The following is a 22,948-nucleotide window of genomic DNA, read 5'->3' on the forward strand; positions in this document are numbered from 1 at the left end:
TTTTGTTTTCTCCAGAGAGGAGTAGGATCTCCTCTAGTGCTTATAAGATGGCCCATCCCATTATGGGTTCAAATTAATCATATAGCATCGGGCCCACACTTAACAAAATACATACTAAAAATTAGGTGCATCAAAATGATCCATCACAAAATGGTGATTACTAACCAAATGGGTCTAAACAAATACTCCGATAAATTTGCCAGTTGAACTAATCCGAAACCTTTTTAACATAAATGAATATGTTAATTCACAAAATTGAAATAAATCTAACAGCGCTTTGATGGGAAGTCTGCTAGAAGCCACCACCCGGGCCACAAATAAAGAGGCCCAGTCTGGTTTGTTATTGGAGCCACCTCTGTTTGGTAGTTGAGATGCCATCCGACGGGCATGAGCAAGTAAATGCCGGTAACGGCAATGGGGAAACAAATAGCTAGGAAAGAAATGGATGACGGTGACATGCTCTCGAGTTTCTCAAGTGAAGTAGTCGAACGGGTCTTGAGTTAGAAAATGAGTGCGAAGGAAAGGGAAGGCCGAAAGAAAATTGGTCAAACCATTTGGAGCCCGGATGATAAGTGGGCTCCAAATGCCAGATGACACTTGGAGCTCCCACTAATTATCTTGGCTCCAAATACTTTCACCAACTTTCCTTCGGCCTTTTCCTTTCCTTCGCACTTATTTTCTAACTCAGGACCCATTCGACTCCTTCACCAGAGAAACTCGAGAGCATCTCACCGTCATCCATTCATCTCCCACCAGTTTCCCCATCGCCGTTTTCCGGCATTTACTAGCCCACGCCGGTCGGATGGCATATCAACTACAAAACAGACTGGACCTCTTTATTTGTGGCTCGGGTGGCTTCTAGCAGACTTCCCATCCTAGTTTCTTCCGCTTCTTCCGTTTTGTCCCCAAAGCTTCTTCTAGCAGACTGGACCGAAGAAACAGCAAAGGACAAAACGCACGACACTTGTAAAACTCCAGGGTCACGGTTCGTGAATCTTGTCAAAAAAATAGTAGCACTACCTTAGCATGCCAGCTTCCCACGTGTCCTCCCTTATCTGCACACATGTCAACTTCCTGTTTTCTCAACCGACAACTCCTCCAAAATCAAAACACATTTCATAAACCAACTTTCCATACCTCAAACCTCCTAACACAGAGAGAGAGAGAGATGATCAACGTTGTGGCTCTGTTTCTGGTTTTGAGCTCACTGGTAACAGCAGGGTTATGGTCTCCACCTCCCCCGGAAACACACCCAAACCCACCAACCCAAGACTTTATTGCCAAAACTGGGCATCAGAAATTAATAGTTGAATTCGACAAAGAAGATGGAAACACCAAGGTCTCCATCTCGCCACAAGAATCCCACATCTCTCCGGTACTGCTCGAAGGCAAATGCTACGTTCCTTCGGCCAAAGACGAGTTACCAACGGCAACAACGAAGGGTGCTGCTGCAGTTGAGGATTCGAGACAGAAGGTCCAAGGAGCCTTGGATAGGTGCAGGGACAAAGCGATAGAGGTCGAAGAACGCGCGAAGGAGGCTGCTTTTGAAGCTTTAATCAAAGCGAAAGATTCGGTGGAACGTAAAACCGGCGAGGTTTTGAGTAAAGCTGGTGAGGTGAAAGATGAAGCGAAAGATGTCGTTAGAGAGGCGTCGGAGAAAGGGAAAGAGAGGGCTTCGGAGAGAGCCTGGGAGGTGAAAGAGGCGGTCGGAGATGCGACCGAGAGAGCTAAAGAGACGGTTACGAAAAAAACACAGGAAGCGAAAGAGGTGGCTAGAGATGTGACCCAGAAAGCGAAAGAGGTGGTTTCGGAAAAAGCACAAGATGGGAAAGAGGTGGTTTTCGAAAAAGCCCAAGAAGCGAAAGAGGCGGTTGGAGATGTGACCCAGAAAGCGAAAGAGAAGGTTTCGGAAAAGGCACAAGAAGTAAGAGAGAGGCTGTCGGAGGAGACCCAGAAAGCAAAGGAGAGGGTACGCGAAAAGGCCGAAAATGTGCAAGAATGCGCGGAGGAGGTGGCGGGGAGAGCTAAAGAGGGGGCGAAAACGGTTTTAGACACGTCGAAGATGATGGGGAAGGACGCGGAGAGAAATGTGGCCGCAACAATCGAGTCTGGGAAGGAGAAGGCCAAGGAGACGGCGGAACATGCGGCAGCTACCGCGAAGGATGTTATGGAAGAGGGAGAAAAGGATTTGTATGAGATTCTACGGCGAGGCAGAGAGGTGGGGTACGACGTGTTGGTGTACGTGGTGTCGCCGAGGGCGGTGGAGCCGGCGGCGGGAGTGGTGCATTTGCTGGGGTTCGCAGCGGCGTACGGGATGTGCTTGTGGGTTACTTTTGTTTCGAGCTACGTGCTGGCGGGGGCTATGGACATGCAACAGTTCGGGGTGGTGCAGAGTAAGATATACCCAGTCTATTTCAGGACCATGGCTTATTGTGTGGCCTTGGCTTTGTTTGCGCACTTGTTGAGCCACAGGAAGAGAATGTTGGCGAATTACGTGGGCGTTGAGGTGTTCCTGGGGTATAATCTTTTGGTATCTCTGTCGATGATTTTGTTCAATTTACTTTACTTGGAGCCTCGAGCCACCAAGGTACTTTGTGTTTGTGAATTCGATCAAAGTTATATCCTGATATTTAGTAGAGTTGTTAAATGAGCTAAACTGCTTGAGCTCGACTCAGTCTTCAAATAGATTGTTTAAGAGAGGGTTCTACACAGACAAAACTCAAATATTTGACCTCGTTAAGCACTCAAATCAATCTCGAGTAATTTACTACTCAGCTCGATAATCTACTTTGGACCTGACATATTTTTAAAGCTCGTTAAGTTTTCAAGCCGAAGCTTGAACAATACATTGCTCATTTCGTTCGGCTTGTTTACCTTGTTCATCGGCCTTATGACGAGAATGTAGTTACACATGGCATTTGAGAATGTCAGCCATAGATTGGTAAAGCAAAAGAATCAAAGGCTTACTGTGAAATTGCCTGCATTTAAGTGATGCAAGATCCCCTTCGTTGGTTATGGCTCGTTCAAATATGGGGCATTGGGTGACCATACCAGCACCAAATTGGGGATAACTTATTAGGTCAGGTCTATGAATGATATGCTAGTCTTTGGTTTTTCAGTTGCAGATCACCACCTTGGGACCTTTTCTATTTTCGCCTCGGGAAGTATTTTCTAAGATGTTTGTTTGTTAGCTGCTGCACCTAATTTTCATAGGCTCAAGTTCGTAACTTGTTATGCGGTGTAGTGAATAGGAAAGAATACAAAGAATTCAACGTGTAAACCCCAGACAAATCTAGTGGGGTAGGAAAGGGAGACAAACGAACAGTTAACCCTGGATTATGTTTCTAGGAGGTGGTAATTGGTGAGTTAAGACCGGAGACTATCAGCTCATCTGAGAGTAGAAAGCCATTGCTTGATCATTTGTACTTTTGTGCTTTAATTGGTGCTAAGACGGCCTGTATAAGCATGTACATCCCGTGTCATTAGTTTTGCCTCATTGTAGGTGAATTTGGATTCAGAACTTCCCTATTGTCTATAGATACAACTTTGAGGTCATGCACCTATTGGGAGACTGTTGAAGAGGGAATTCCAAATTTGCTTCTAGTCAAATGAACCAGATAAAGACTTTCAGCAATCATCAACCGAGGGATTCCCTTTATCTTTGTTCGACTGCTAATGATACGGGTGGGAAACTAAATACGTTTGTAGTGGATTACAGAAGTAGTCTCCCAATAGCAAAATATAGGCAAGAGCCGCAAGACACTTTGGCTTATAACTCTCAAGATGTGCTCTAGGTATACAACCTAGCCATAGCACACATAGAACTCTGACCTGACCTTGTGGAGTACCTTCATGGCTTTAATAACTAGTAGGTGTTAATGATATCATTGTCTGTTTGGCTCACTTTCTTCATAGAAGATGCAAATTAATTTTGTAATTCTTGTGCAATGAACCTCAAGTCCATGACTTAAGCCGCAAACTGTTACAAGATTTGAAGTTAGGTTTTGGAATCTTGTAATTATTTGTGATGGACCATGAATTATGCCACAATCTGCCACGGGATTTGAATTCAGGTTTCAGTTTCTTGTTTTTTGGATTACGTGCAAGATTTGAACTTTTTGGTACCCTAGTGTTGAATTGTTCACCAGACTCTTTAGTTCAGGTTTCATCTCTGTGTCGAAGGCAAAATCTTAAATGTAGAATCAGTAGTCTTTGAAGGTCTTTTTACAGGGATAGTAAGTGTGTGCATATTTTATTCCTTATACGCACAATGTGACACTATTTCCTGCAGAACATTATATTGTCACTTCTGTTATTGCTTTCAAATGCAAGATCCTGTTGATAGAGGCAGATAATACTTGGAATATGTGGTTAGTCACAACAGGTGGATAATGAGTGCATACGCTAAATGCTACGAGCTCCACTTTTAACATGGTGATTTCAGATTGAAAATTGGGGTCAAATGTATTTCTTTGTTTGCAGGTGATGTTTGAGAGGAAAAAGTTGGAAAAAGAGGAAGGGCGAGGAAGAAAGAGTTCAATCTCTGAACCTAACAGCAAAGCAGCGGCTAACCCTACTGCTGACTCTGCAGGCAGACCGGCCCGTGGTGCAGACGCCACCTCGACGACTCCTTTTTCCAAGGGTGGGCGAGGAAGAGAGACTTCTATCTCTGAACCTAGCAGTAAATCAGCGGCTGACCCTACTGCTGACTCTGCAGCCATCCCAGCCCGTGGTGCAGACGCCACATCGGCTCCTCCTCTAAGGCCAGAAGAACTAGAGCAGGTGGCAGCAAGGGCTCAAATTGTTGAACTTAGTGAGAGGCTGAAGAAACTAAACGCATATTCATCTTTTCTAAATATCCTAACGCTTATGCATCTAACATGGCACCTCGTCTACCTTGGCCAACATCTTCATGTTGCCTGCTAATGGAGGTAAGCTCTTAATCTTCACATCACCCGCCTGTTTGTCAAATGACATGTTATTTCTTGACATTTGTAATGCCACAGAGACTTTCTTTAACTTGCAAACTGGAAGAGCTTGCTGGCGAAGGGGAGATTTTGATGCAGAAAATGAGTAAATTTTGTTAGCAGCATGTTTTTGACTTGTAAACAGTTCAGATGTTTTAGTACTTTGGTGAAAAAGATATGTAGAGAGAGAGAGAGAGAGAGAGAGAGAGAGAGAGAGAGTTGGGATTTTGTTTTCTTTGTTTATGCGTAGTTTATTTAGTTTGTAAGGAGATGAATTCTGAACTTGCAATGTCTGTAAATGATGTTAGAAGAGGGGTGACTTCTCGTGTAAATCTTCTGTCGTTCCACAAAATAAAGCAGCAGATGATGCTTGTTAGGAAGGTCATCATGTTAACTCTCAGGCTGGCCCAACCCCAAGGCTCAACAGGCCTGGGCCTTGGGCATCCCAAAAATTCTAATTTTTAGAAACACTTCAATATTTTCACTATTTGAGTTTGAGTAGGACTCTTTTTAAGCCTAATAAAATGAAAAAAAAAAATCCAATTAGCGGTAATGAGTTAGCCCAACTTACCATCCTATCAACTCAAGTGCCCAATCCACTAAACTTCCAAAATCATTTCCCCTAAACTACTGAATAACACCTCCCAAAAATCGTTTCTCCCCAAACTCACCCGAAAAACTTGATGATCTTGGCGAAATCAAGAGAAGAAGATCGACGAGCACCGCAAAACTCGAAGAATAGTGGTACACGCCAAGGTAAATCGATGGCAATCAGTTCATTTTAACTAACTAAAGTAAGGACACACTTCTTTTTTTATTAGGCCTTGGACACTAAAAATTCTTAGGCGGACCGTGTTAACTCTTAATATGTTTTGTACGTCTATATGTAGTACAGTAATTACATATGACAAGACAAGACACATCTAATTTCTTTATCGATTCTTTTCGTGGATGATGAAGCTGCTGCTGCTTTCAAAAGATTTTGCAAGTATTGAAAGAGAAAGGGGTTATGTAGTAATGTCCACGGACCAATTACTATGTCCACAGTTCAAGTCTCATTATTGAATGCGCACCATATCATAAAAAGTAGATTGGTCCTAATATGATATAGTGAATAGGTGGCCCTATCATATAGTATATGCATATGGTTATAGCCCACCACTGAAGCCTGTGTCCGAGTACTCATTCAATATTTTTTTCCTGGTGTCTTAAACAGTGGTAGCAGACTGCATAGGGTTGCGGTAGCGGAAGTATCAAATAACACGTAGCGGGAATCGAGTGTGGCGATCGTGGATTTAGTAAAAATATTCTTGGCGTCAGAGCACTTGAAGCGGTTGTAGTAGTCATGGAGAGACCGTGAAGCCGGCTAAAAATCAGATCCAAAGCGATACATATCGGAAATCAGCCGATACGGGTGTGAGTTTTGATAGCAATAGTATACCTGTGTGTAGCGGTATTGGCGGGCCGAAAAACCATTACAGAGCAATTGATACACCGATACGTGACGAGGGATTTAAATCTATGGGTGTTACTTACCACATCACTGCCCATTAAAACCAATGATTTTATCAGTTTATTTCCACCTGAAGGAAACGATCGAGTGTAACTTGTTCACCCTTACCAAATGTGAAGGTGAACTTTTACCAACTTTCAGTAAAGAGAATTTGCGAGTTTAAATCCAATGATCAGAATCCGTCATTTTGTGGGAATTAATTCGTTTGGAGATTAGAAAAAAAATCCAATTCAACTGAATATCGATAAGACGAGATTGAGCAGAATTGGTGTTTTGAATGAATTGCATATCACTATCTGATTGAACTGAGTTCAATATTTGCACGGTCTCCTGCAAATTAATTCATACATAAAATTTAAATAATCAAAGTGAAACTACCTAAATAAAAGTGGGTAAAATGTGGAACTAAAGTTACATCCCACCAGAAAAAGGCTTTCCTCTAGTTAATAGTCATGGTCTGGACAGTGGGGTTCTGGATTGTGGATCTACTACAACAGGTCCTATTATGTTGTCCATCCCTTCATCTTTTTGGTTCCCATATTTTGATTTTTCTTCGTAATGATTTATAACACGTAAGTACGTAACGAAATGAGATAATTATTTACCCCCAAAAAGAGAGAAAGAAATGAGATAATTATTTACATTCCACAGTGTATTGTCAAAATCATTACCCTGTCATTCATCTTACTAAAGTTATAAATACAAATTGAAAAAACAATTGTTTATCAGACCAAACAAATTGTTTTATTAAACAATCTGCTCAAAATACTTATTAGAAAAAATATAGTTTGGACTAGACATAAAGTGGGGCCAGTGGTGAGCTTACGATTCCTAATAATATAGTCCATAATTTGAACTGGGCAGAAGTCTTCCCCTGGCCACACTATTAGGAGAGTGGATCTGAGATTCTGAACTTACCCCACCATTAAGCTATCCTAGTACTCATTGCATTAAACTTTTGATAACTTAGGTGTTTAGGCCGATTTACGTGCACCTCGATTAATTGTGGAGGCCAAATCTGATTCCATACGTGCATCTCGATTGATTATTGGGACCAATCTGACTGCCTACCGGCCGGGAATATTACATTAAACTTTATGCCAAAAGGAAAAACAAAATAGAAACCCCTAATTCGTTGTAGACCAAATATCCTGGAAAGAGTAGGAGAAGTTGCGGATCAAAAAAAAGTAGGTGAAGTTCGAAAGTAGGCATGTGCTGCTGCATGTGGGTATGTGATGCTAAAAACAAATGAACAAAAGACAAGAAGACAAAAGGGCACATTGTTCTTTTAGACATACATATGTATAAAAGCGTCTTTAAAACACATCTCAAATTACTATTTATACATTGCTCTTTTAGACATACATATGTATAAAAGCGTCTTTAAAACACATCCCAAATTACTATTTATAATTCGCCAGAGCGATAATTGAGAGCGCAGAGCAAACAATGCAAAAATTGAGAGCAAAAGTGCTGGGCATTTCGAATGATATATTGATATCCTTCAAGAGACAAGAATATATACATGTGAAATACCTTTTTTGTTTTTCTCAGCAAAAATAAATTTTATTAACTAATAACATGAAGTATAGAGATAATAAGGGCTTAGGTACACCAGTTTGACCACCCAAGACCTTCTTCTCTAAACCACATGGAGGAAATTGATTTAGGTCCAATAGGCTGAGCCCAAACCAGGAGAAAAACCCTAAAAAAAAAATCCCAAACGGTTGGTAAGGAACCAACCCAACCCAAAATAACCAAAACACCTAAAACCCTAAGGGAAAATGACGGTCAATGACATGTTTTGATAATTAATACCCATCAATGATATGTTGATAATATTTATTAATGCTGAAAATATTCTTAGCGAGTATTAATTATCAAAACATGTCATGGGCCATCATTTTCTCAAACCCTAATTCTAACAGCTTCAACCACGACACCAGATCACCGCCGCCGCCTCTGCAACCCACCGCCATCCAAGAACCCACGACCACAAGCCACCACCATCAAAGCCACCAAAGCCCAAGAAAGGGGAAATACTTAGCTAGTCACATTATCGATTATGTGACTGATGAGTATTTCACATGTACAATTTTCCTCAAGACATTACTTTATGTTGCTATGTTGTCCATATATATATGGACCCCTCATGTGGTCAAATCGGACTTGCATCCACCAACCTCAATGATTGATACAGTTGATAAAATTTTAAATTTAATTAAGTAATCGATAAACTCTAAACTAAATTAAATTAACAATCATGAGAGGATTATATTTAATACTCATAATGTCAGACTTTCAGTCTCTCCTCCCAGGCTCCCATGATTCTCATTGATTTTTTTTCTTAGATGTTTTGAAGACAGAATAACTCTCAGAATATCACAAACAAAAAAAAAACTCGAAAATATCCAACTAGCCTAGGTAGCAACATACTAACATTCTCTTTTGTATTTATAAAATAGTACTCCCACCGTTCCTAATTGTTGGTTTCTTTTGGGGGATTTTAACTTTTTAAGAGGACATGTTGGTCCAAATAGCAACCCAAGACGAGGGGTGAATTGGGTATCTCAAATATAATGTGGATTTTAAAACAAATGATTTTGCTAACCTCCACCCACTAGGCGGAGGATAATATATACATAATTTCAAATAAGTTCGGTTATCAATGCATATCTTACGGATATTAATACACTTTCACAAATATCAATACACCTTTCTCGGATATCAATATATCTTTTTACCTATTATCATATCCATTTGGGCGGATTTTAGAATAATTCTTTCTTTAAAGTTCTCTCTTCTTTCCTTCTTCCTTTTTCTATTTATTCATGGAGAATATAATATTTCATGGTGGAAGCTCCACTAGCCGTTGAAGAGATTGAGCTCCAATCTTGCCTTTCTAAACCTTTAATTTGCATCTTCAATTCCATCTTAAGCAATTAATCTTCTTCACACAATCTTCAATCAAGCTTTCAATTTTCTGTTAAGAGATAATAAAGCTTCAAGTAATTTTCCATCTTCCTCCTCAATTAATATTTTCTTTCCATAGGAGTCTTTATAGCCAATCAAAAATTAGGAGAAGATTTCTCCTTAATCTTCCTCCATTTAATTCAAATCTTAACTATTGAAGATAGTGATTTGATGTAGACTCTCTCCTTGTAATTTATTCAAATCCTACAAATTAAACATTTATCTTAATCAGTATCAAATATCATTAAATCAATTACTATATTTTTTATTTAATAATGTAACAGCCCTAATTTTTGGAAGGTAAAAATTTCGTTAAATATTTAAATTTTATTTGAATTACTTATTTTTACTTTCAGTAATCCGTCGTAATTAGATTCTAGTCCTTCGGGGCCAATCGAATTAGATTCCAACCGACTACTTGGAGAAACCGAGAACCGAACTCACCTAGTTACTAGATGAACCTTTTGCCTTTACCCATTGGTCAATAGATGTTAGGGTAATCTTTGTCCATTGGACAATAGGCCTCTCATTAAAATATTTGATAGTACAAAAAATATAGTATTTTAATGGTGTATATCCACATATGCAAAGTACATATATACATTGTTTATTGGGGATTCTCCCACCCTTCTATTATCCTTTGGTTATTAACCACTAGGAAAACTATTACCCATTGGGTAATAGCCCCAATCTTCCAACAAGGTACAAGGTTTTATTTAAATAAACAAGTATGGATTTTCCATGTGATTTTTTGCATTAAAATATTGGGGTATATCTAAACCCTAGATTTTTCAAAGTACTTTATTGAATAAAATAGTACTAGTACTTTATTGTTATTTTAATAGGGAGAATCCTAGCCTATTATTTAATTGGGGTACTTGATACCACTTCTATATTTAAATATTGGGCATTTGTATATGTGTATCAATACCATAGATTTGTTTAGTACAATATATATTTGTTTAATCAAAACATGTGCCTAATTAGAATTCTTCATTAGGGTATTTGATTTTGGAAAATCTAGTGCTTTGTACTTTTATATTATTATATGCATATATATCTATATAAGTGTACTTGAGAGAGAGGAAGAAGAAAAGAAGGAGATTTGGTTATACCTTCCATGATCTTCTTCATCCTTTCAAATCCATGGATAAATATTCTTCCTAGCCTAAATCTACCTCCCAATTGTCCTATTATTGTTTAAAGACCAAATCTTGTACAATTTATCATTTCTCTCCATCAAATCTTCCAAAATTTTCCATAACTAAATCCTTGGTACAAATCTTAGCCATGCAAGCCTAGGGTTAGGCTTTGATCTTCCAAGATTTCATGACAAGTATCAAATTTTGAGCTGTGTGTGGGGGGGGGGGGGGCAGCCAAAGTTTTGGCTACAAATAGAGTCATTCCCATGCCATTTCAACTCACACCTTTTCATTCTTCAACTTCTCTCTCTAGAAATCTTTTGTTCTTGCTTTGTTCTTCTTGTTCTTGAGTTCTTCTTGTGTTCTTCAAGAAACTCATCCAAAGCCGGCCACTAAACCGCCACTCGACCACCCTCCGATCCAAAAAGCTTAAATAGTTTAGTCAAGATTAGGTTTCGAGAGAGACCTTTCTCTTTCGAAGCTACCGGAGACCACCGTAGGAAGTTACTCCATCCAACCACCGATTACCGTCCGTAAGCCGTTACTACCGCCTAGAAGAACGGTAAGGAAATCCTTACTTACTTACTTAATTACTTAGTCAAGTATAACGTTGTTGTTTTGAATTTCTAAGAAAGAACGGTTTTCGAAAGTTAAAACGTTACCATGTGAATTGAAGTATTCGTATTTTGATATTTCAAAGAGTATGAGTTTGTACACATGAATTGATTGTGTTACTTGTGGTATATTATAGAGTTGGATGATCTTGTTAGAATGTTTGATGCTTACTTTTGTCCTACCGCGGAGTCTTTGCATGTAAACGAGACACGAGAACCGAGAAAGTAGAAACATGACACCTAAGGTGTGATTAATGAAAGGAAATATTTTCCGAGAAAGGAAATATTTTGAAACTACATTATGACCGGTTTTGGTGGCATAATATGAGTTGGGTGTGTGTGTTCCAATGGAAATCCGGAATAGCGGAACCATTGTGAGGTGTGTGTTCCAATGGAAATCCAGAATAGCGGAACCATTGTGAGGTGTGTGTTCCAATGGAAATCCGGAATAGCGGAATCATTGTGAGGTTGTGTGCGTTCCCATGGGAACCCGGACCGGCGGAACCATGGTTAGGTATGGCTTGGTTATCCGCGGAGAGAAGCCAATGCAAGATTTTGTGTGCCAATGGGAACCCGGTGCGGCAGAACCATTGTGAGGATACTCGGGAACCCGGAACGACGGAACCGAGGTTGGGTGTGTTAAACAAATGATTTTGAAAGATGGATTGGTATGTGAAAATATTGACATGGTCTACGATGAGTCGCGTAGGAGAAACTCAGAAAATCTTGGACACCAACGATAGTTGATTAACGAATATGGATGTGTCGTTGTTAGCTGTGTATACATGTATCATGTGGAAATTGATGATTGTATAACCTGTTGTTTGTAAGTTAAGGGTTAGCGGGTATGTGATTGTTCTGCTGAGCTTTTGTAGTTCATGGTGTTATCTTTGGTGACCCTGACATATTATATCGGTGGCGATGCTGGTATAATGTGTCAGACCTTGTAGATGTTCAAGACAAACAGTTCACCGTGGAAGCTTTTGGAGCAGAGGAGCTTGTTAGGATGAAAGAGCAGGCAGAGTAGTATTAGGAACCCTAATTTTTTTCCTTGTTGAATAAATGTACCATTTACTTATGATGTAATAATGATCCAGACTCTCTTTATTATGTAATAAATGCCTCATTAACGTACCCAAAAATTTGGGGGCGTTACAAATAATCTATGGTTAGTAATCATCAAAATGAACAAGGTATTCATAGAAACCTTTGGGCTAACAGAACATGTAATGACTACACCAAAATTTAAATTTGATGACATCATTTCCACCATTACTCCTATATTTTATCTTTTTTACAAAAAAAAACTAAGCAAATAATTATGAAGCAGTAAATAATACCGAAAAATACCAAACTTAGGAAGAATGACCAATCTTCAAGCTATAGATAAAATAGTGCAAAATACACCAAAAACACCGGTCGGTCAATAGGAAGAACGACTCCTAAAAGTCAGTTTTTTTTTTTTAAGGGAAAAAATTGAGAGCGTCAAAATGAAAAGATACAGTTCAAAAAAGTAAAAAAGATAAATGTACGTACCAAAAAGAAACGTACACAACTCCTAAAGTTGGACAAGTGATTTTGACCTGAGACTTAGGTGTTTATTCTATCATGAGGTTTCAGGTTTGATTCTCCTTGTCAATAACTCTTGTGGCCATCTCACCCCAGCATAAACATATAAAACATCTGCGGGATGGACAGCATGGGCTGTAGGGATTCGTCCGAAGTGCGCATAAGTTGACCCTGAACACCCTTCATTACCAAAAAAAAGAAGAAGAAAAAACTACACTCCCACGTGATAAACCACAATGGAACTCAGATTATGAATTTTCTTTATATAGCACTAATGTTTACCATTTCCTTCAACTGCCAGCCCTTCCTTCCACGCTAAGGGTCAAATACATTAATTACATTGAAAAAACTGAAAATAATCCATTTATTATTCTCTCAAGTGCCCTCTGACTAGACCTGCTTTTGTCCCACCGCATATCCCCCACTTTCTAAAAGGAAAAATGACTAAAAATATTTCCTAAAAGTAAAGTTTAGGAGATGCTTCACTTTTTTGTGCCAGCCCCCTCCTTATAATTCACACACTTTGGTCCCCGTAAAACAACAGAAATCCTATTGGTACCGACGGTACCCATAGGGAAAATGCACCGACGGCCACCGGACGGCCGTCTCCGGTCACCGGACGGCCGATCCGAGCCGTCCAAAAATTTTAAAAAATAAAACCGAGTGGCCTTACGCGAGAATCAATGGCATCCGAGGTGTGTAGGGTACTTGATCCGAGTACCCCTTTTTCGTGTATATACACGTATATACAAATATACACGAAAAATGGGTGCTCGGATCAAGTACCCTACACACCTCGGATGCCATTGATTCTCGCGTAAGGCCACTCGGTTTTATTTTTTAAAATTTTTGGACGGCTCGGATCGGCCGTCCGGTGACCGGAGACGGCCGTCCGGTGGCCGTCGGTGCATTTTCCCTATGGGTATAGCAGTACTCGTAAAACAAAAAGGAAAATAAAAATGCTCTCAATCATACTAACAAAAACTGTATTTGGATGAGTTTTTGAAAAAAAAATTTATGAAAGTAGTAGGGGTAATAAGTGGAGAGAGATAAAGAGAGAGAGAAATGATTGAAAATAAGAGGAATCTTTGGAAAAAAACTTTTCAAAAAGTAAAACAACAAAGATGCTATATGCACCACGGTTGTGCAAAACATCAAGCACAACCAATCTCCATCCGTCCATTATTGTAATAAATGGTCAAGATTCGTTCAAACTTTTGCTTGGAAGAGTTAAACTTTTCATTGGAAGAGTTTTTTTAAAATCTAGAGCGTCTAAACACATCTGAACGGTCAGAATTGATTACACAACATACACAACGGTTGTGTGAGTATCATTTCCGGTAAAACAAACAAGGCATATGTGTTTCAATTTCATTTATTTTCGCAACTAGGGTCTATAACAAAATAGAAATGAAATTGTTTGGCCAATGGTATTTATAAAAAAACATATTAGGAACCCCGCACATGCGGCAGAGAACGATTCACATGGCAATATTTTGGAAAACAGAGAAAGGCATCGACTCATAAATTAAATCACACAATTTTGAAGTAGTATTTTGGCGCCAAAACGCTAAGACTGTAGCTTTATGTTAGATCTATTTTATTTACATTTCGGTAAAAAAAAAAAAAGTACAAGCTTTGAATCATTTCACTAAAACTATATAGCTCAAATTTTCCTGATCATTCGGTCAAAAGGCTTAATCAAAACAGCTGGGCCACCTTTGATGACTCATTGATTTTCATTGTATAGACTTTAGATGTAGAAACTTCATTTAAGGATCTGGTTCTATAGACAATATAGTTGACAATGCATTTTTTGAAACCCCACATGGGACCTTTAGGTCCTTCATACAAATGATTGGAGCCGTTTAATATATTTAACACGTTTTTAAGGGGTCCCATAAAAATTAACTCATTTGTATATCAGTATGGGTTTGATCGGCTCATTTAGTTGATTCCTATAAAATTTGACAGGATAAAATTGAATGAGTCAATGAAGTCCTTACCGATATCCAAATGAGTTGATTTTTTAGGGGAACCCTTAAAAACATATTAATTTTAAACAAATTAAACGGCTCCGATTATTCGTGTGGGGCTCCGAAAAATGTATTGGCAAATGTATTATTATTGTCTCTAGAACCAACCCCATATATAGATTAATCTGGTAGGACGTACATTTCAGTTAGTTTAGGCCTTTAGGGTCAACCTCAATCTAGGTTTTCTCCAAGGATGGGGTTGGAAGCCACTGATAGATACATCCCATGAAAATGAAAGTGGTACATCTGATACTGTTGCATGTTGATATTGTTAATTAAGAATTAGTAGGAAAAACTACAATATACGTTCTTTATTTGGGTGTGTATCATATGCACCCTAAAATGTTATGAATTATAGAGAAAATATTACGAATATTATTGCTAAAAATTTACGAATCGTATAAATGTTACGAAATACACTAAAATGTTATGAATCATAATGAAAATGATACGAATCGAACTGCTAAAAAGTTATGAATTCTAGAACAAAAGTTACAAAATACGCTGAAATGTTATGAATGAACTATAAAATAGGTGCATGTGATACACCCTTTTAAGAGGTGTGTATTGTAGACTTTTCCTTAGTATTACTATTATTATACTGTTTATCATTAGTAACTGTCATTAATTAATTATTATGTGTACTACTATTATCTCTCTATGGATACTTACTAGAATTATGCAGTGCTCGAAGACATCCAAGCTTTGGTTTATGACACAGATGCAGCTCCACCATATCCTGAGGGTGTTCGCTGAGTACAAAAAATGCATTAAAATTTTGTAGTTTTTATATATAATTTGATTTTTTTAAATATTATTGGCACTGAATTTTTCATAAGTTGCCTAAATAATTGAAAATCTACTTGAAATTAGGAGTAAGTAAATAATTAATACTCCTAAAGCTCAACTAAAGCAAAATAAACTAGGCCTAGTAAATTTTCAATGAAAATAATATGTTCATTTTATATAGAGCTTTGTATATGTAAATAAATAAGAAGGCCAAGGGAAGGGAGAAAAAGAAAAAAAGTTCCGGGTCTTTTTATAAAACAAAGTCATACGAAATATATTCTAGAAAGTTTGAGCATCTCCGACTTATTGTCAATGTAAGTAATTCATTGAGTTAATTAAGAGTTATTTTCTTCAAAAAATAAATTCTAAAACCTCTTTAAAATAAATGTCAAACCAATGGCTACATCTCGTTTTATTGTTGGAATTTGAATTTACGTGATGAGACCCACGCAGCTATATGGCCAAACTTAGCACATATTTTAGCACACCTCTGAATTAACACACTCTAGCACATAGACTACTACTCCGTACAATAATTGGAGGCCAGGGCCTAAAATAAATCTTGTCATCTATCCGTGAATTCTTCCGAGAGTTCATTTGTTTGATCGATAAAACAAATGAACTAATTTTGAGACTTCTGTCACTATTTAGTACTAACAACTTTACAGAACTAATTTTACATGTGTGACCACAAAACTTCTAACCAAGACACGAGGCAGGATGTTTTGTGCCGAAAACCATTCTGCCTCTGTGTCGATGGGATTTTTCAACCCGTTAGATTTAAAACATATAAAAAAAGTCATAGAATCTAACAGCCGAAAAACCCCTCGGCACAGAGACACATGAGTTTTTTGGACAAATAAGATCGGATCCCAGAAACACCAAAACAGGCTCCCTTTTCTTTTGCATAATTTTTTTTTTTACGCTTGTATTTTCGCGGTCGCCAGCCCCACACACTCTCTTTTCTATCTTTTCCTCCTCTGTTTTATTCATTGTTTTGATTGCAATATAATACCATGGGGAAGGTATATCCTGGAGTTCCCCCACAATCTCTCCACCTTTAAAAAAGTTTACACTCGAACAATATGTAGATAAAGTTGATCCCATGTCATTTTCATTTTCTTATCATACTTTCTTTGTTTGAGTAATCAGCAGAGTGAAGAAGCTAATTCAAGAGTTCAATCAATAAAGAAAAATAAGTGCGACCGCCAGCGCGAATGTATATGTACTAATAATTATTTGTAAGACGAAGTTCCTGATCGGTATCGTTCATCTTGGGTTTAGTTTGGTCCAGTTTGAGTGTTTTTCGGATTCACTTTTGGGTGTACACAATCACGATCGATATCAATCATCTTGTAAAAATCATCAACTAAATATTCATGTGAAAAGACAGATTGATCGCACATCAATAGCATTGTCAACACCGTAGATTTGTGCGAGAAAAATGTGGGACAAAATATAATTTGAAACTTAAATTATCCATTTTCTTCATGCATAAAGTTGTGTTATATCATAGAGTTATCCGCGATGGATCAAAATTTGTTTTTTTTTGCTGCTGATTTTGTCACTCCTTTTTTTTGTTAACGTCACTCCCCTGCAAGTGTATTTTTGATGCAAAAATACACTTGCACTTGCAGGGGAGTGACGTTAACAAAAAAGGAAGTGACAAAATCATTTCATTTTTTTTTGCTTGAATAAATTACTTGACGAAATCTACAATACGTAGGATTTTGATTATTGTTTTGGGTAAAAAAGGATCCCATAAACTTACCAAACTGAACCAGACTGGACGGGAAGCTTCGTCCTCGTCCTCAACTGTGGATCTCTTTAATTTGAAAATTTAAACTCGCCCAATTGGTTGGATTTTTACCTATGTTTTGTTGGATTAAGGTTCATCACTTGATTACAAGTTCATAACTAATCCCTCAAGGGTTAAACAAGAAGTCAAAAACAGTGCCAAAAAAGTGTAGAGGCTCCAGCAGCGGAGAATATCCTTCGCTAAGGCCGGTTAAAAAATAAGTACTTGTTTACAATTTTTAAATTTAAAAATAATAGATTTATTGAAATAAAAAAATAATAATATGAATCTTATTTAATAGTTCTAATCGAGATTTATCAAATTCCGTAAAAAAAATTAAAAAATTATTTTCTTAAATTCATTATTTTTAAGTTTAAAAATAAATTTTTATTTTTTAAATACTTATTTGAGTTTTTAGAACGAGCCTAAGTCACATTAATTTGTGTGAAAGAGTATTTAAAAAATATCCTAAACTATTAAAATTTGTAACAGCATGAGGGCATTATTGAGGACTATCTGACCAAGTTGGAGGGTAGCAGTCAACGTTGTAGCGATACCACTGGTTGTTGGTGACCTTTAGGCCTCAGAGATTTGACAATGTACAGTATTGTACAGTATCCAACTACTGTTAGTTGGATACAGTATCGGATCAGAACTTCAAAAATGAATGATTCTGCCTAAAAATACCCTTGAAAAAGACACACAAAAAGTTAAAGCAAATTCTCATTTTCTGAAACCTTTTCCTCAAGTTTCCACTTCATTGATTGAATTCTGGTGAGAGCGATCATCATCATTCATTCCTTTCCCTCCTTCCATAATTCCATGTCCCTTTCTTCTGCTTCACCAACACCACATCATCTCTCCCGCTCCCTCCCCCCACCCACTAAGTCCTGAAAATTTTCAGGGTCCGGTGGGTATCACATCGTATCAGTTCAGCGCATTCGGACCGTCCATTTCTGTTTTAAACAGTTCAAATTTGAAGGAAAAAAAAGAAGAGAAAAAGAGGAGAGCGAGTGATAGGATGAGAGGATAGAGAGTTTTAATTTGGCTGTCCAACACAGTGACTTTTGGATGGCTCGAATGGGCTTCTTAGGCACCACGTGGCCGTGATACCCATGTAGAGCAGTTCAACACATTTTTGGACAGTTCAAATGAACTTCTCGGACACCACGTGAGTACGGCTACCCACCGGACACTCTCTCTCCAACATACTGTCATACTTTCTGTCTTCTTACTCCAAAATAACCCATCTCATCCTCAGCCTACTATTCCCTTCCCTTTCCCTCCTCATCTTCTTCTCCACCATTTCTGTCTTTTTCTTTTAGTAATTCCAATCCCCACTCTCTCTCTCTCTCTCTCTCTCTCTCTCTCTCACACACACACACACACCAAATTCCATTCAAACCAAAGCACCACGGGAGTCACTGCCGACGGACCACAGGCCGCCCAACAAATGGCCAAACTAGTAGTCGAAGTCCTGGACGCAAGCGATCTGATGCCCAAAGATGGACAAGGCTCCTCAAGCCCTTTCGTGGAAGTGGACTTCGACCAACAGCGACAAAGAACCCAGACGAAGCCCAAAGATCTCAACCCCCAGTGGAACCAGTCCCTCGTTTTCAGCATCGCCGACCCCTCCCAACTCCCCAACAAGACCCTCGACGTCGTCGTCTACAACGACCGGAAGGGCGTCGACGGCCACCACAAGAACTTCCTCGGCCGCGTCCGCATCTCGGGCTCGTCCGTCCCTCCGTCCAAGTCCCAGGCCGCGGTCCAGCGGTACCCGTTGGACAAGCGCGGCCTGTTTTCGCACATCAAGGGCGACATCGCTCTCAAGATATACGTGGTCGAGGGGCCGCAGAACCAGTTCGGCCCGCAATCGGAGGCCCAGAACGGGAATAAATTCGAGAACAGAGAGGCGCCGTCCCTGTTTGAAGAAAACAATGCCAAGAAAGTTGATGAGCGTGACGAGTACAAGGCTTATGAGGATGAGTACAAGGCTTACGAGGACGAGAACAAGAAACAGAAGAGCAAAAAGAAGGAAAAAGAAGTGAGGACTTTTCACTCCGTTGGAACCGGTCCCGCGCCCGCTCCCGCGCCTGCTCCGCCGCCTGCACAGGCGGCGGATCCGGTGCCGCGAACTGATTACGCTCAGGCAGGCGGGGGCGGGCCGGGGCTCGCATTTCAAATGCAGGGTCCGGGGATGAGACCAGAACTCGGGTTGACGGAGACGAGGCCGCCGCTGGCGGCACGGATGGGGTACCGGACCGGCGACAAGATAGCGAGCACTTACGACATGGTTGAAAAGATGTATTACTTGTATGTGAGCGTTGTGAAGGCTAGAGATCTTCCTGTGATGGACATAGTATCAGGGAGTTTAGACCCTTATGTGGAAGTGAAGGTTGGGAATTACAAAGGACGCACCAAGCACTTGGAGAAAAACCAGAGCCCTGTTTGGAACAAGATTTTCGCATTTCCTAAAGAGATTTTGCAGTCCAATGTGATTGAAGTAACCGTGAAGGATAAGGACATCGGGAAAGACGATTACGTGGGCAGCGTCTTCTTCGATTTAACCGATATCCCTATCCGGGTTCCGCCGGATAGTCCCTTGGCTCCCCAGTGGTATAAACTGGAGAACAGAAAGGGAGAAAGAGTTCACAGGGGAGAGATCATGCTGGCTGTTTGGATGGGCACTCAGGCCGACGAGGCCTTCTCGGAGGCCTGGCATTCTGATGCCCACGACATCAGCCAGCAGAGCCTCGCCAACACGAGGTCGAAAGTGTATTTCTCTCCCAAGCTTTATTACCTCCGCGTTCATGTTATCGCGGCTCAGGATCTTGTCCCGGGTGATAAGAGTCGCATGCCGGATCCTGTTGTTAAGGTGCATCTTGGACACCAGCTCCGGGTGACCCGGCCTTCTAGGGTCCGGCATGTGAACACGGAGTGGGATGAGGAGCTTATGTTCGTCGCTTCCGAGCCTTTTGATGAGTTCATGGTTATTAGTGTGGAGGACCGGATTGGACCGGGGAAGGACGAGGTTTTGGGGAGGTTGATTGTGCCGGTAAGGGAGATACCGCATAGGATGGACACCATAGGGCAGAGGATGGACACTGCGAAGATCCCGGAGGCCAGGTGGTTCAACCTACTTAAGCCTTCTGCGGGGGACGAATTACAGGGGGAGAAGAAGAAGGAAGCCAAGTTCTCGAGCAAAATTTACCTTCGCCTGTGGCTGGATGGCGGTTACCATGTGTTGGATGAGTCCACCCACTTCAGCAGCGATCTGCAGCCGTCCTCGAAGCATTTGAGGAAGGCCAGCATTGGGATCCTCGAGCTCGGGATACTTAGTGCCCGGAACCTCTTGCCAATGAAGAGCGGCGGGATGACAGACGCTTACTGTGTTGCCAAGTATGGGAATAAGTGGGTTCGAACCCGAACGCTTCTTAACACACTCCATCCGCGGTGGAACGAGCAATACACTTGGGAAGTTTACGACCCGTGTACGGTGATCACGATTGGTGTTTTCGACAATTGGCACATTAACGGGGGTAGAGAAGACGGGAGAGATCAGAGGATCGGGAAGGTGCGGGTTCGGCTATCGACTTTGGAGATTGATCGGATTTATACCCATTTTTATCCGTTGTTGGTCCTTACACCGTCGGGTTTGAAGAAACACGGGGAGCTTCACTTGGCGCTTCGGTTCACTTGCACGGCTTGGGTTAACATGGTGGCGCAATACAGCAAGCCGTTGCTTCCGAAAATGCATTATGTCCAGCCGATACCTATTAGGCACATCGACTGGCTTCGTCACCAGGCAATGCAGATAGTGGCGGCTAGGCTGGCTAGGGCCGAGCCGCCACTCAGACGAGAGATCGTCGAGTACATGCTCGACGTGGATATCCACATGTGGAGCCTCAGGCGGAGCAAGGCCACTTTCCAACGCATAATGTCCCTCCTGTCCGGGCTCTTTGCCGTTTGTCGATGGTTCAATGATGTCTGCATGTGGAGAAACCCGATCACCACGTGCCTTGTTCACGTCCTGTTTTTGATCCTGGTCTGCTACCCGGAACTGATCCTGCCCACCATTTTCCTCTACCTGTTTGTGATCGGGTTGTGGAACTACCGGTTCAGGCCGAGGACCCCGCCTCACATGGATGCAAGGATGTCACAAGCAGAGAATGCTCACCCCGATGAGCTCGACGAGGAGTTTGATACCTTCCCCACATCTCGGCAACCAGATTTGGTGAGGATGAGATACGATCGGTTGAGGAGCGTGTCAGGGAGGATTCAGACGGTGGTCGGGGATCTGGCAACACAAGGGGAAAGAGCTCTGGCAATACTTAACTGGAGGGATCCGAGGGCAACGGCTATCGTCATCATCATCTCGTTGAGCTTGGCTGTGTTCCTATATGTGACTCCATTCCAGGTCGTTGCTGTGCTAATCGGGCTGTACTTGCTTCGACACCCGAGGTTCCGAAGCAAGATGCCTTCGGTACCTGTGAATTTCTTCAAGAGATTGCCAGCCAAATCAGATATGCTTCTATGACATGGAAATTAGTATCAACCCTTTATAGATAAGTATATTATTTTTGTGTAAATCAGAGAGATGGGTTTCAAGCAAATAAGACCAGTAAGATTATAGCAGCCTATGGAACATAAGGGAAAGCATTAAGAATGTGCATTTTTTTTTTTCCCCAAATAAGCCCTCAACATCCTGTGTATTGTTCAATTATATGCATTGTAGAGACCACTCCTTTTGACTGTTCATTCCAAATTTTCTGAAATGATTCATGAGATGAGAGTTTCCTCGGTGGTTCAATCGTCGTAAATCAGTGACAGAAAACACCAGCCAGCTGTAGTTGCTTGAATCAATTCTGTGAACAAAAGGATTTGGATTTGCAAACTATCAAATTGAAAAGAGAATAGATGCTGGGACATCAAAAAGGGCAAAAAATATTTGGGCCACCCTCGCCACGAGTGAAAGCTTGTGCGAAATACTAGCTGTCCAAGGGGGTTCCTGTTTGCGGTGTGATCAGTGGCATAGGTTCTGGATTGCCAAAAGAAAAAACCAACAAGGTTCGTTTTCATTATTCAAACTAGTCCATCAATTAGTAGCAAACAGGTTCTAATTTCTGAACTAGGCAGAAACTGATGTGTTTGGTTCAGAGTTCAGAATTCGTTTTCTCAGTTGGTTGGTAGATATGAAAAGTATATTCCAAGAAGAAGTTCCTTTCAACGAAATAGAACTCGTTTTAATGAAAGACGAAAATGATGTTTTTCATAGTTGGTGAGAAGACACCCAGTTATAGGGAAGTAGGATCACACCGCATTCAGTAATGCATCAAAATCTGCACAACTTGTCCCTTCGGGGACATCTGATAAAATTGGAACGATACAATGAAAAACTTGCACAAGTTCTCACTATGGTACTATTGCCAATCACCTTGAACAAATTTAGGTGAAAAAAGAACACATTTAGATCAGAAGAAAGCTATGAAGTGCAGTAACATATAAAAGCACACGAAAAATTGGATTCATTGGTGAACAACATGA

The 22,948-nt window shown here is 40.3% G+C and overlaps 2 protein-coding genes across 5 annotated transcripts; both read left to right on the plus strand.

Annotated features, from left to right (window-relative positions):
* Positions 1–1,079: 1,079 nt before the first annotated feature.
* LOC131307381 (uncharacterized) lies at positions 1,080–5,101 on the plus strand. Of its 4 annotated transcripts, none has more exons than XM_058333862.1 (3): positions 1,080–1,768; positions 1,868–2,587; positions 4,483–5,101. In XM_058333862.1, exons 1-3 carry the CDS (start codon positions 1,169–1,171, stop codon positions 4,924–4,926), a joined length of 1,764 nt encoding a protein of 587 aa, XP_058189845.1. In that variant the 5' UTR covers positions 1,080–1,168; the 3' UTR covers positions 4,927–5,101. The 4 variants fall into 4 exon arrangements, with proteins under 4 accessions (XP_058189845.1, XP_058189846.1, XP_058189844.1 ...); XM_058333863.1 differs by having other exon boundaries at positions 1,082–1,768; positions 2,012–2,587; XM_058333861.1 differs by having other exon boundaries at positions 1,090–2,587; positions 4,483–4,931; positions 5,007–5,101.
* Positions 5,102–18,118: 13,017 nt separating this feature from the next.
* On the plus strand, positions 18,119–22,207 carry LOC131307382 (multiple C2 domain and transmembrane region protein 6). The gene has a single exon (XM_058333864.1). It carries the CDS (start codon positions 18,855–18,857, stop codon positions 21,939–21,941), a length of 3,087 nt encoding a protein of 1,028 aa, XP_058189847.1. The 5' UTR covers positions 18,119–18,854; the 3' UTR covers positions 21,942–22,207.
* Positions 22,208–22,948: the final 741 nt, after the last annotated feature.

Source organism: Rhododendron vialii, chromosome 11a (assembly GCF_030253575.1).
Source record: "Rhododendron vialii isolate Sample 1 chromosome 11a, ASM3025357v1".
Taxonomy (NCBI): Eukaryota; Viridiplantae; Streptophyta; class Magnoliopsida; order Ericales; family Ericaceae; genus Rhododendron; species Rhododendron vialii.